Source organism: Vombatus ursinus, unplaced genomic scaffold (genome assembly GCF_900497805.2).
Source record: "Vombatus ursinus unplaced genomic scaffold, bare-nosed wombat genome assembly UNPS02014973.1, whole genome shotgun sequence".
Lineage (NCBI taxonomy): Eukaryota > Metazoa > Chordata > Mammalia > Diprotodontia > Vombatidae > Vombatus > Vombatus ursinus.
The window spans coordinates 10,476,134-10,491,439 of record NW_020954751.1 but is presented as its reverse complement, the minus strand read 5'-3'; the positions used below and the strand labels follow the sequence as shown (position 1 = coordinate 10,491,439).

At 38.5% G+C, this 15,306-nt stretch overlaps 1 protein-coding gene across 1 annotated transcript in view; it reads left to right on the top strand.

Annotated features, from left to right (window-relative positions):
- Window positions 1-15,306, top strand: part of KCNQ3 (potassium voltage-gated channel subfamily Q member 3) — a 455,649-nt gene that overhangs the window by 363,093 nt on the left and 77,250 nt on the right. Inside the window, exon 4 of the mRNA XM_027845526.1 lies at window positions 9,597-9,769. Within this exon, the coding sequence (XP_027701327.1) occupies window positions 9,597-9,769 (173 nt within the window). The remainder of the gene's footprint in view (window positions 1-9,596; window positions 9,770-15,306) is intronic.

Below are 15,306 nucleotides of genomic sequence, written 5' to 3'. Positions count from 1 at the left end.
CCTAAGAGAAGAGACTGTTTTTGGTCTTTCCTTATATCCTCAGCACTTAGCACAGTGCTTAGCACATAGTATTCATTTAATACATATTAGCTGACTGACATTAATAATGTATTAGTTGCTTAAATGGTCTTTCTACCTCTAGACTCTTGCCTCTCTAGCTGATCCTCCACACAGCTACCAAGTTGATATCCCTAAAACAGATCTGATCAGGCCAACGCCTCCACTCTGAAATCTTTAATAATCCCCTGTCGCCTCTAGGATAAAATATAAAATCCGCAGCCTGGCCATCAGAGCCTTTCATTATCTGGCTCCCATCCTCCTTGACGCACACTTTATTCTAGTCAAATTGGCCAGCTAGCTCTTCCTAATTTTGACCTCTGAGCTCTTGCACAAGTGGTCACCCAGTCTACAATGCATTGCCTCATGGATTATCCACCTGAAATGCTTGTCATGAGAAAATAGCTGTGTCAATTTTACAAGCGATCCCTCAGTCTATAATGCATTCCCTCATGGACTACCCACCTCAAATGGCTTGAAGCCTCTTCAATTCACCGACATTTTTTCTATCATTGTTGGATACACTCCAAGAGAGAAGAAAACAACTTTTGTTCTATGGTTAGGACCACGGACATACTTCCAGGCACCAGGGGTATTTTGCTGGGATTTTCTTCCATGGAAAGCAAATGACAATACAATGCATTAATAGAAGGTTTTATAGCTACAAAGTCCTGTTGTTTACATTATCAATCAATCAGCTAGCAAGCATTCAGTAAGCTCCTACTATGTATGAGGAAATGGGGATTCAAAGGCCAAAGGGGGTAAAAATCAATCCCTACTCTCAAAAAGTTTACATTTTATCAGGAGAGACAGGGAGACAATAAGGGTGTATGTGTGTGTGTCTGTGTGTGTGTGTGTGTGTGTGCGCGCGCACGCAATATATATGGTGAATTTGTTGTTGACATGTTAGCATAGTAATATCTACTATTTTTATATCACATTAAGATTTGCAAAACACATTACAAATATTATCTCATTTGATCCTTATACAATCCTGGGAGGTAGGTGCTATTATTATCCCAACTTTACAGATGTGGAAACTGAGGAAAATAGAGGTTAATTGAATTGACTTGTCCAGGGTCATACAGCTAGTAAGTGTCTAAGGCCAGATTTGAAGTTGTCTCCCTGACTCCAGGTCCAGTGCTTTATCCATAGCACCACCTAGCTGCCAACATTCTCAACACATAATCAATAGCAACAAGCACCACACTGAGCAAACTTATCCCTCTTCTCTTTCCTCCCCACCACAACCTTCACTGTTCAGTGCTTTGCTTTACCTTTGGGAGAGAGCATCTGATAGGCCAGTTTACATTAAGGTGATAATGTTGTTATTCAGTTATTTCAATCATGTCCAACTCTTTGTGGCCCCATTTGGAGTTTTCTTGGCAAAGATAATGAAGTAGTTTGCCATTTTCTCCTCCAACTCATTTTATAGATGAGTAACTGAGGCAAACAGGGTTAAGTGACTTGCTCAGGGTCACATAGCTAGAAAGTGTCTGAGGCCAGATTTGAACTCGGGAAGATGAGTCTTCCTGACTCACGGCCCGGAGCTCTATCCATTGCACCACCTACCTTCCCAAGGTGATAATAGCTAAGAATAAATTAATGTGTTCTTCCATTCAGAAATGTTGGAATTTTAGATAAAATTAGCTAGGCATAACAGTGTCTTAATAGAATGATCCTCTGATGGTGAAATTTCAGGCATTGGGAATGGGGATGGATTTTAATAGACTCCTAGGGTAAGAAGAGATCTCAAAAATCATCTAGCACAATCCTAACAGAGGCACTTTCATCATCCAAAATAAGTGGTCATTTGGAGAAGAAGCAGATGTCCTGGTGCTTTAAAAATCTCATCTCCTCACCCACTATGAGTGATGGCCTGCTTTTTCTGTAAATAATGTCGCCTGGTTCTCACTTTTCCTTCAACAGGTGAAATTTGAATGATTTTCCTTTAATCTCTTACTTCCCCAAGTTGTTTCCCTTGGAAAATATCTTGATTCCACTGTGAGCTGCGTTACTCATTTAGAACGACAGTCTCCGCTTTTAAGAAGACTTAGAGATCATCTATCCTCATTCTTACCTAAGCAGGAAATACACCTGCAACATCTCCAACAAGTTGTCATACAGCTTCCACTTGCGGACCTCTGGTGATGGGAAACTCACTACCTTTTTAGGTAACCTATTTCACATTTAGACAGTTTTAATAGCAAAGAAACTTTTCCTTATTGAGCCTAAGTCTGGATCTCTTCTGCTTTCATTGGTTGGTCTAGTGTATATTTCTAATTTGTTTAATTTCTCTTTCACATAATATTTCTTCAAAAACAGTTTTCCTAACTCTCCTAATCTTCTTTAAAATTGGCTAGTCATCCCTAGTTTTTTTAAAGAGATATTCATATGATATAGCAGTTTACTAAAATGAGGAAGTATAACACAGGGAATGAGGTGAGTGAAAAGCACTTATTAAGCCTCTACTATGTGCCAAGCACTGTAACAACTGTGAGGGATTTGAATACAAAAGTGAGACAAATCCTGCCCTCAAGTAGCTTACATTTTTACAGATGAGACATATATAGGGGGCAGTGGCATCGGGGCAGTCCCTAAACACACTTTCTAGAGGCAATGATAGTGGTTAATGGGTGTGTAGGGTGACAGGATGGAAAATGAAAGGGGTAAAGATGATGATATATGGTTATAGGCAGTGGAGAGTGAGAAGCTTACAGGCATGGCCTCTGGTGATCCCATTTGGTATGGGAATAGAGTCCTAGACTTGGTGTCAGGAAATCTGTGTATTATTAACTGTGGGATGATAGATGAGTTACTTGACTTCTCAGCCCCTCAGCTTCTTTATCTGTAATATAGGGCTAAAATAATTCTACTTCTATCCTCATAGCATTGTTATAAAGAAAGTATTTTGCAAACCTTAAAGCATTCTGCCAATATGAGTTATTCTTATTCTTTCCTCTTCATAGCTAGGAGGAATGGATAACACATTTGCCTACAGTCAACATCCAAAGAAGATGACAGAATCATGAAATTTGAGATCTTAAAAACCATCTAGCCTAATCAATACAAAAGGAATCCCTACTATAATATTCTGGGCAAGTGGCCATCCAGTCTCTGCTTGAAGACCTCCAAAGAAGAGACACCCAACACCTCTTGAGGCAACTCATTACTCTTTTATCAAAAACTCTAATTGCTAGGAAGTTTTTTCCTGACATCCAGACTTGATTTGCTTATTTACAACTTCTATCTGTTGCTCCTGTTTCTGATCCCTGAGATAGAACAAAAAAAAATTTAAATCTAAGTTCTCTTCCATATAATAACCCTTCAAATATTTAAATATTGTTATGCACTATCCCTCCCCCAAATTTTTTTTTCAATGTTGGGCTGAATCTAAGGAGATGGAAATGAGTAGGAATATATATAATCTTATACCAGGGTTAAAAAATCAGTTTCATGAGTAAAATAAAGGACAGGTATGTCTAGAAAGAAATTTATTTTATGAAATATTTGAGGGTCGTAGTGGTCTGCAAATTTATTAAGAGTCAACAATATGACTTAGCAGCCAATTAAACTAATACAATCTTAGGGTATATTGAGAGAAGCACAGAGTCTAGGACTAGGGAGGTGAAAGTCATTCTCTAATTGGTCTTGGTCATACCATACATGAAATATTTTGTGCAATTATAGGTGCCATATTTTAGGAAGAGTGTTGATAAGCCAAGGTGTGTCCAGAATATAGAGGGTAACCAGAATGGTGAAGAGTCTCAAAGTCATTAAATGGGATGATTGGTTAAAAGAATTGGGAATATTTAGCTTGAAAAGAAAAGAATTTGGGATGGGCATGGCTGGGGAGATGGGGAATGGCTCTCTTTAAATATTTGGAAGACTATCACATGGAAGAGAATTAGATTTGTTCTACCAAGGGGGTCCATCCTAGGAGTAATAGATAGAAATTGCCTAGAGGCAGAGCTAGGCTTGCTATAAGGAAAATCTTCCTGACAATGAGAAGTGTCCAAAAGTGTAATGGGCTCCTTCCTGAGGAGGAAAAAGTCTTTTTTAGGACTGATTACTTGCCATGAGGTCTGTATAAGAAATTCTTGTTCAAAGGGCCAGATGGTCATAGATCATATGATTTTGAACAGATCACAAATCAGATCACAGATTTTGAATGAGAAAAGATCCCCAAAGTCAGCTAGTCTAAATCCTTTATTTTGAGGATGAGGTAACTAAGACCCAAAGAAATTAAGTGACTTGTCACATAAGTCATGGCAGAGGCAAGTTTTTAATTCAGGTCCCATGACTCCAGAACTAATGCTTTTGCATTATACCATCTTGTTCAGGAGAAGTTGGATAGGGAAGAGAAGAGGAATAAGCGTTTATGAAACAACTACTATGTGCTAAATGCTTCACAATTATCTCATTTGATCCTCATAACAACCCTGGGAGGTAGACACTCTTGTTATCCCCACTTCTGGGGGAGGAAACAGGGGCAGATGAGTTAGGCGACTTGCTGGTGGTCACACAACTAGGATGGGCTCTGAGACCCTGTCCAAACTCTGAGATTCTGAGATTTGATTTTTCAATATCCCAGAACTTCCACTTATCTTTGTAACCCATAGGCAAGTCACTTAATCTCACTGAATATCAGTTTCCTCATCTGTAAAATGGGAATAATAATATTTGCACCACTTATGTCTCAGATGTTGTGGAGGAGAGTGCTTGGTAAGCCATGGAGTGCTATAGAATTGGGAATTGTTATTATGATGCATGTGCCCCATAATTTATATATTATTTATAAAATGTTCTCAGTGTAGGCATAGTCAAAGTCTGAGTACATAGAGCCCAAGGGTTACCCAACTGCAGCATATCACACTGATATTACAGTTGTTGTTCAGTCATTTGAGCGGTGTCCAACTCTCTGCAACCCTATCTGGGGTTTTCTTGGCGGAGATACGGGAATGGTATGCCATTTCCTTATCCAACTCATTTTATAGATGAGGAAACTGAGGCAAACAAGGTTAAATGACTTGCCCAGGGTCACACAGCTAATGAGTGTCTGAGGCCAGATTTGAACTCAGGAAGATGCCCAGTGCTCTGTGCACTATGGTGCCACCTAGCTGCCCCTGATAGTATAGAGGGGGTTCTTAGTCAGAACCTGGCTAGATTAGAGGTAACAGGAGGAGCTGTGTTACCCACAATACTCCTAAGTATGGCCTCAACCAGATTAAAATGTAATTCGCAAATATTTTTAAAATTAACAAAAATAGAATAAATCGTAGCTAGCATTCTATTTTAAAAGTCAGTCAATATGTGACTAGCAGATGGCTGCTGCCATTTAGTGGTTTTGCTTTTATTTGCATTTAACACCACTGGGTTAGATGACCTCTGAGACTTGTTCTGCTTCTAAGATGCTTTGTTCACGTAACAATTTTTGAGATCCCAAAAATTGTCTATTGCCCTAGAGGTCTCAAAAAACATGCTGTGCCTTTATATAATTTCACTGGGGCCAACTGAGGGAAGGAAGAGAAGATTGCAGATTTGCTCCCAATCGTATTTGCCCTTCTAACTTGCTATGTGATCTTAGGGAAGTCCCTGTACTCCCAGACCCCAGCCTCCTCATCAATAAACACATGCTTCTTTACATGGCCATGTGGTTCAGATCCCACCATGCTGAAAGGGCTTAGATTTAAGTCCCAGAGATAAAGAGTCAACTTCCTGAGGACTATCCTAGTTAAATACAGAGGTTCATCGATAATAGTAATTGATATTTATATAGCACTTTAAAGTTTGCGATAACGGGAGTAACAGCTAGCATTTATATAATGCTTTAAAATCTATGAGGCATTTTACAAATATTATTTTATCTTATCCTCAAAACAACACTGGGAAGTAAGTACTATTTTTATGCCCATTTTAAAGACAAGGAAACCAAGGCAGGCAAAGGTTAAGTGACTTTCCCAGAGTCACCCAGCTATAAGTATCTGAAGCCAGATTTGAACTCAGGTTTTACTGACTCCAGGTCCAACATTGTATCTACTATGCTACCTACTTCCCAAAACACTTTTCAAATATCTATAATTTATATTCTAAAGTCCATTCCAGATGTAAATATATTATCATATGATGCCTATTGAGCCTCACAATGACTTTGTTAGGAAGGCATTGTAAATATTATCAAAGCCGGATGGTGGAGGGAAATCAATGACTTGCCTGAGCTCTCCCCCAAACCCCTCCAAATACCTGTAAAAAGTTGCTCTAAACAAATTCTAAAGCAGCAGAACCCACAAAAAGACAGAGTGAAACACATTTCATGCCCAAGACAACCTGGATGGTTGATCAGAAAGGTATATCGTGCCAGGCGGGGGGAGGAGCGCAGTTTGGCATGGGCACACAGGCCACAGGGAACCTGGAGCAGACCTCAGAGGACTGAATCGTGGGCAACTGTGGCAGTTTCCAAACTTCTCAACCCCTGAATGCCAAAGACAACTTAGAAGGTCAGTGGGAAAAATCTGTGACTTCAGTGAGAGAGAAGCTAGGTCTCAGCCACATGCCCCTGGGGCAGCGGCTGCCTCCTGAGCTTCTGACCCACAGACTGAGGGGAAATAGAGTAGCTGATCAGAGGGGGATTGCAGGGATCTCTTTGCCAGTGCTGAGGCAGGAATCTCTTGCTTTGCCCATGCTTGGATCTGGGTCACAGTTCTGAGGGGCAGTCCTGGGGCTAGGAGGAACGCTGGCACGGTGGAGCTTGTTGTAGTGGTGGAGAGAAAACACCTCACCCCTTATCATAGCACTTTGGAAGAACTGAAAATTTTCAGGTCCCTAGAAGTATCTCTGAAAACAACTGTACAAAACACTAAAGCTTGGGACAGTACACTCTTCACATGGAAAGCAGACTTTTACCTTAACAAAGAGTTTAAAACTCAAGTAATTGCCCAGAATCATGAGTCAGCAGCACAAAAACAGTCAGGCTATATTATTTTACTTTGGTGACAAAGAAGATCAAAACATACAACCAGAAGAAGACAACAAAGTCAAAGCTCCGACATCCAAAGCCTCCAAGAAAAATATGAATCAGTCCCAGGCCTTGGAAGATCTCAAAAGGGATTTTGAGAAGCAAGTAAGAGAAGTAGAGGAAAAACTGGGAAGAGAAATGAGAGTGATGCAAGAAAATCATGAAAAACAAGTCAACAGCTTGCTAAAGGAGACCCAAAAAAATACTGAAGAAAATGACACCTTAAAAAATAGTCTAACCCAAATGGCAAAAGAGGTCCAAAAAGCCAATGAGGAGAAGAATGCCTTAAAAAGCAAAATTGGCCAAATGGAAAAGGAAGTCCAAAAGATTACTGAAGAAAATACTTCCTTAAAAAATAGAGTAGAGCAATTGGAAACTAGTGACTTTATAAGAAGTCAAGACACTGTAAAACAAATCCAAAAGAATGAAAAATTAGAAAACAATGTGAAATATCTCATTGGAAAAACAACTGACCTGGAAAATAGATCCAGGAGAGAGAATTTTAAAATTATTTTACTATCTGAAAGCCATGATCAAAAAAAGAGCCTAGACATCATCTTTCAAGAAATTATCAAGGAAAACTGCCCTGATATTTTAGAACCAGAGGGCAAAATAGAAATGGAAAGAATCCACCGATCTCCTCCTGAAAGAGATCCCCAAAGGAAAACTCCTAGGAATATTGTAGCCAAATTCCAGAGTTCCCAGGTCAAGGAGAAAATATTACAAGCAGTCAGAAAGAAACAATTCAAGTATTGTGGAAACACAATCAGGATAACACAAGATTTAGCAGCTTCTACATTAAGGGAACACAGGGCATGGAATATAATATTCCAGAGGGCAAAGGAGATAGGATTACAACCAAGAATCACCTACTCAGCAAAATTGAGTATAATCCTTCAGGGGAAAAAATGGTCATTCAGTGAAATAGAGGACTTTCAAGCATTCTTGATGACCAGAACTGAATAGAAAATTTGACTTTCAAATACAAGACTCAAGTGGATCATGAAGAGGTAAACAGAAAAGAGAAATCATAAGAGACTTATTAAGGTTCCATTCCTGCATGGAAAGATGGTATTTGTAACTCATGAGACCTTTGTCAGTATTAGGGTAATTGCAGGGAAAAAATTATATGTTTGTATATATAGATATGTAGAGATAGATAGATAAATAGATAGATAGAGGGCACAGGGTGAGTTGATGAAGGGGTCATATCTGGAGAATAAAATTAAGGGTTGAGAGAGGATTATACTAGGAGAAGGAGAAAGGGAGAGGTAGAATGGGGTAAATTATCTCACAAAAAAAATAGAAAAGAAAAGGCTCTTACAGTGAAGGGGAAACAGGAGAAGGTGAGAAGGAATGAGTGAATCTTATTCTCATAGGATTTGACTTAAGGAGGGAATAACATACACACTCAATTGGATATGGAAATCTGTCTTACCCTACGGGAAAACAGGAGGGGAAAGGGACAAGATAGCAAGGGAATGATAGAGAGGAGGCAGATTGGGAAAGGGGATAATCAGAAACAAATACTTCTGAGGAGGGACAGGGTCAAAAGAAAGAATAGAACAAATGGGGGGGGCAGGATAGAATTAAGGGAAATAGAGTTAGTTTTTCACAGCATGTCAACTATGGAAGGGTTTTGCATAACTGCACATGTATAACTTATATTGAGTTGCTTGCCTTTTCAATGAAGGTGGATGGGGAGGGAGGGAGAAACTTTGGAACCCAAAGTTTTAAAAACACACGCTTAAAAAAAAATGTTTTCACATGCAACTGGGAAATAAGAAATACATGAAATGGGTTACAGAAATCTATCCTGCCCTACAGGAAAATAGAAGGGGAAGGGGATAAGAGAAGGGGGTGGAGAGATAGAAGGGAAGGCAGACTAGGGGATGGGATATTCAGAATGCATGCCATCTTGGGGTGGGGGGAGGGGTGAAATGGGGAGAAAATTTGGAACTCAAAATCTTGTGGAAGTAAATGTTGAAAACTAAAAATAAAAAAATATATTATCAAGGTCATCTTATAAAATATTATGAGCTTATAAATAACTCACCCAAAGTCAAAGAGATAGTGAATGTCAGAGGTGGCATTTGAACCAAATTTTCCAATAGAATGTAAGCTCTTTGAAGGCAGGGAATTTTTCATTTTTACATTTTTGTCCCCTGTACCTAGCGCATAGTAGGTACTTAAAAAATGTTTCTTGATTTATCCGTTGATTAGTTGATTGACCGCTCACTTTAGTGAGTTTAGCACTCAGTCAATAATGTTCCTCAATGCTTTGACCATAACAAGCAAAGAAACAACTCATGGTTCAGATTAGTCATCTTTGTCCCAGAAGATAAATTGTAACTTGGGAAGGTGTCTCAGCCAAAGGTTTTACCAGCTGCCTGAGTTCCTCAAACACAGGTAGCTTCTGATCTTCTTATCCCCAGATGGGATATAGCAACTCAATAGACCTAAGTGGAGGGTGCTTGTTTAATTTTTCTTAATGGGCGCTCTCTCTCTCTCTCTCATTTCCCAGACATCTTCGTGCTGATTGCCTCAGTGCCAGTGGTCGCTGTTGGAAACCAAGGCAATGTTCTTGCCACCTCGCTCCGGAGTTTACGGTTCCTACAGATTTTGCGCATGCTCCGCATGGACAGAAGGGGTGGTACCTGGAAACTCTTGGGTTCTGCAATTTGTGCCCACAGCAAAGTAAGTCTGGCCAAGTCATCCATATTCCCTCTCTGCTAGCCCTGTGTCTTTTGCCTGTGCCAGAAAAAATATTTTCCCTTCTCCCTTTTGCCTGGGGAAGTTGTACTCATCCTTTAAGGCCCAGTTCTAAAGCCATCTCCTCCACAAACCTCCTAGTCAATGATAATGGATATTATCTTTTTTTGATATAATTTAAAATTTGTATTACTTTTCTGATTAACAATCATTTATCTCTTCCTCAATTGAACAATTAAAGTAAAGAAAAAAATTTCTCACAAAAATATGCATAGTTGAACAAACAAATGCCTGTTTTGTCCATGTCCAAAAATGTATGTGTCATTTTGCATCAGAGTCCATCACCTCTCTTGTCAGGAGGTGGGCAGCATTCCTCAACATCAGTCCTTTGGAACCATGATTTGTCACTGCATTAATCAGAATTCTACCATTGTTATTATTATCATTATTACCATCATCTAAGGGTATCAGAGAAAATTTTATCAGGGAGATAGCATAGAACCTCAGTGGAATTACCATTGCCTAGAACAGTGCCCTACACATAGGAGGTGCTTAATAAATGCTTGTTGACTGATTGATTGATTGAGGAGTCATGTAAAAACATGGAAAAAAATTGAAAAGTTTTGGGAGGTATGGATAGTTTGGGCTATGGATCAGTGAAGGAAGTGCACACATTGATGATATCATAGATCCATCAAAAACTCGTTAATATTGTTGTTGCTATTATTGCCTTCATTGTTAGTGTTTTTTGTTACTTCCCAGTCAACAGCTGTGTTCTCCCTCAGACCTCCCATAGCAATTTGTTTTGCTTTCTCTGGTACACTTATGTAATACCATGCTTTGTTAGTTATTTGTGTTTATGTCTTATCCCCACTAAAATCCTTGAGGACAAGAACAGTTACTTAACTAAACTTTCCCTATTTTCAGGATCTAGCAAAGTCCTTTGTATACAAAGGGTGCTTCCTACTTGTTGCATTGGATAATAAGAGCATAGATTTAGAGTCAGAAAGGACCTTAGAAGCCATTGACTATAACTGCTTCATTTTAGAGATGAGAAACCTGAATCACAGAAAAGCTTAAGTCATTTGCCCAAGGTCCCTAAATGGACAATGGTTATTCATGATGGTAGATCTGGCCATGCTGTATGAGGATTGGTAGGAAGATATATATATTTAAAGAACAGTTTTGGAGGATGGCACATGCAAGTATGTAGATGCAAGGAATATATGCAAGTTTTTGCCAAATGGTGGAGGGATTAAAATTTGTTCAGTTTGGCCCTAGGGGTAAGAACTAGGTAGAGACTTAGACTTGATGCTAGGAAAAAAAATTTCTAATAATTAGAGTTTTCCAAACATGGAATGGACTGACTTGGAAGCAAATGGGATTCCCCTTTGTGGAACATTTTAAGCAAATGTTGGGTATATTGTTGAGAAGATTCTCTTTCTTTCTCTATCCCCACTCTCCATATGAGTTGGACTAGGTGTCCTCTCAGTGCCTTCCAAACTCTGAAAGTCTGTGATTCTATGAAGTTTTCCATCAGAATCAGATCATAGACCCTTGATAAGAAGTTGGAAATGCCTTAGAGGCCATCTTGCCAAAATCCCTCATTTCACAGATGAGGAGCTAAAACTCATTGACGTGAAACAACTTGCCCAAGGTCATACAGACACCAAGTGGCAGAACAATGAAATTGAACCAAATGTTTTACACTGTGAACCTGATTCCCACTTTATATACCTTCTTCTGGACATAAGTCCCAATAAGATGACCACGAACTAGGGGAAAAGCAAGAAGTTCTGGATATTCATATCCCATCAGTTCTTCTTGTGACCACATAAACTATAAAGATGATTTGTGAGAGAGAGAAGCAGCAGATTTACTGGATGTGGGGAAAAGAATGTAGAAGGAATGGCTATCTTACAGTTTGAGATATAAGGGGACAAAATATAGAGTCCTTCCCTGGGCTTTTTCCTCCCATCATCTGCTTTTTTTGGGTCTATTCTTTCTTCTCTCTCCACCCCTCCCCTTAACTAAAAAGAGACTGCTGGAGGTTTTGTTTCTAGATTTTACCTAAATACCAAAATAAATTTCTACTTTTAAGGCAGAAAATAAGCAACCCTGGTGAGACTCTAATTTTCCATGACATAAAAAACCAATGGCATCAGCTTTGAAGCTATTTAAGGTTTGCAAAAGATGCTTACTTAACTTTTATATGATTAAATATTCCCCCCAAATTTTAAAAATGTCTTGCATCTGTAGAAAGAAAAATATTTAAGGCAAGGACACAAAATTTCTTTTTCAAATGGTTAAAAGAGAAACCCAACTTTTAGAAAGCAAATTGAATCCCCTCTCCCGAATGAGTTCATAACCATTGCAACTAAAAGTTTACTAGGTCTCTTTCCCAAATTGCCTTGTCCTGTGCACCAGTTATATCCACCCTCAAAGAGCTTGTAAGATTCTTGAGGATCGTAACTGTTTTGTTTTTGTCACGTTGTGCTCATTGTCCAGCAGTTCCTTGCATGTAGAAGTCAATTAATAAATGTTTGCCAAATTACATTGAACTAATGTTTTTGTGATTAGGAAGGGGTCAGGTTGTAAAGGGCTTGTAGCGAGGAGAAGTGAAAACATTGAACTGTGGACAGTAATTTCCCATCAGTTATTTGTGTTTTCAAAAGATGATGTTGGAGATGGGAGGGCTTGCTGAGATGTATGTCAGCTTCCACACTGCCTCTCAAGACAAACTATTGATTAGCAAATCAACCCCGTTGTGTTCAGAAAGCAAACCTACTATTGAAGCTAATTTCCAACAAAATGCATTTCTAAAAATCCCAGCTTTAACTTGTCCCCTCAGGCAAAATTCTGGAGCAAAAGAAATCTCACCACAGGGACCCTTTCCCAATGATGGAAACACATTTTGAAAATCTAGTACTCTTGGACAACAAGAGTATATTTACAGAGCTGTTACTAATTTCGAAAGTATATGTTATAAATGAACATAGAGTCCTGCTCTGTCTGGGCCTGAGAAGAAATTGCTCACTTTAGGGGGTGTCTGATTCTTTCCTGCTACCAAGTTATTAGGTGATGCACAGAAATGGACAGTTAGAAATGAAGTCCTAGTGACCAAAGACCGACTGCTCATGTAGGAGCAGGCTGTAACATGGTAAGCCCTCTATTTTCCGTGAAGGTGGTTGAGAAGAATGTGCACAATTGAGTGTAGATCAAGTGATGTCATGCAGTCTCTGCTCTTCTTGAACTTCTAATGAACTTCTAATGAACTTATAAAACCTTGATGTCTAGAGCCCTAAATCACATGCTTGGCTCAATTGGAGACACTGGAGATGTTTGATAGAAGAAGAAAGCTTTAGATTGGCTGTCTTCAGTACTAAAAGGGGCTGTCTCTAAAAGAGTCAATAGACTTCTTTTGGTTGGTCCTGGGAATCAGAATGTAGGACTATGTGTGATAGAGAGAGGCAGATGTCAGCCCAATATAAAGATTATCATCCTGATAGAGTTATTCAGTTAAAAAAAAAAAAAAGAAAAGACTGCCTCTGTTTCTTCATCATTAGGGGCTTCTCATAGAAATTCCTTTCTTCAGACATGGGTTATACTAGCTGACCTCTGAGGATCCTTCCAACTCTGAGATGCTGTGATTCTGACTCTAGATCCCCTAAAGGGCCTCAATGTACCCTGTAAACCCTGCTATGGGGCAATCTCAGATATGCTTGTCAAATTGGCAAATGTCACAAAGCTGGGAATAAATGATGATCCATGTCTAGAAAGCCTTGGAATATGATGAAATTCAGTAGGGGATAAATGGGAAAGCTTACATGGGTTCAAAATACCAACTTCAGAAGGATAAGAAGAGTTAGAACTAGGTAGTAATTTTTTGAAATAGATGTGATGATTTTAATCAGCTTTAGACTCAACAGAAATCAATAGTATAACATGGCAGCTGAATTTATATATATAATATATTCATTCTATATGTATATATACACATGTGTACACATTCACATGCATGCACACATACACATATGCATATGTGTATATATACAGACATATATGTTTATATATGCATGTGTGTGTGCGTGTGTGTATGTGTATATATATAATGGGGGGGGAGGAAAATGTCCACATCTGGAGGAATTTTCCTCCTTGTTTTAGTGCCCTCTTCCTTTTACAAATAACTCAAAAATTACTTTTGGTAATTGAATAAGAGAATTGATCAAAGTATACCATCCCTACTACTTCCTACATTTAGCAGCAATTGCCCTCTAAATGAATGACTTCATGTTAGACTAACCCCCAAACTCAAGGAAGAAAGAAAGAGGTCACATACAGAGAAGGTGTAGCTCCTAATGAAGCATAATCTTTTCAGGCAGTAGAGGTCTTGGGATGGCTGGTGTTGAGATGGAATGCTCCCCAGGTATGTCTCTCAAGTTGGATCCTGGCCAGTTACGTGATCATCCCAAAGATCTGTTGCTCAGATCGGCTAGTGGAGAAAAAAAGGAAGAGAAAGGTGGCAGTTCTTCAAGTGTCTAGTTAGAGGTTGGGTGGTAACATTCAGGAGGTCTCAGGAGGCTTGCAGCAGTAGGGATGGCTTTTTAGAATCTATCTGGGCAGTACAGGGTCTTGCAATCTCAGATCTGTAGGCTAAGGGTCTAAGGTAATAGTACCTATGTGTTATAATACCTAAGAAGAGAGTAGCAGCTCCCCCCCAAGATGGACCACAAACTTTCTCTTTTTATTAAAGAAAAAAAGTCCTGACCAGAGGCTGCTAGGAAGCCGGGTAGATAGAAATCCTGAGTTCCAATCTAGCTTCAGACACTAACTAGCTGTGTAACCCTGGAGAAGTTACTTCTGTTTGCCTCACTTTCCTCAACTGCAAAATGGAGATAATAATAGCACCTACCTACCAGGGTTGTTGTGAGGGTCAAATGAAATAATATTTATAAAGTACCTCACACATAATAGGTGCTTAATAAGTGCTGTTTCCTTCCTATCTCTGATACACATTTGGAATGTTTTAATTTTCTAGGTCCTAGAGATTTTAGAACAGTGACTGACTGAAAAGGATGGTGTGAGTGGGATCAGAAGGTTTATCTTTATTTTTGCTTTGGATGCAGACATTAATTTTCTAAAGGAAAAAAGGTGCTATCCTGCCTACTCCAAAGAGTTTAGGCTGAGCTAAGTGTTAATACCATTTTGTAAACTACAACCAATTCTCCACATAAGTTAGATATGTTAATAGGTAATTACTATCAATATATTAATAATTGTATATTAGTTGTATGATATTAATATAAGAATTAATTATATATAATATATTATCTATATATTATACATAATATTATTATATATTATATATTATTTATATATCATATATAATATAATTATATTAATTATATATAATATATTATTTATATTATATATAATATAATTATATCGATTATGTGTAATATATTATTTACATATTATATATAATATAATTATGTTAATTATATGTAATATATTATTTATAT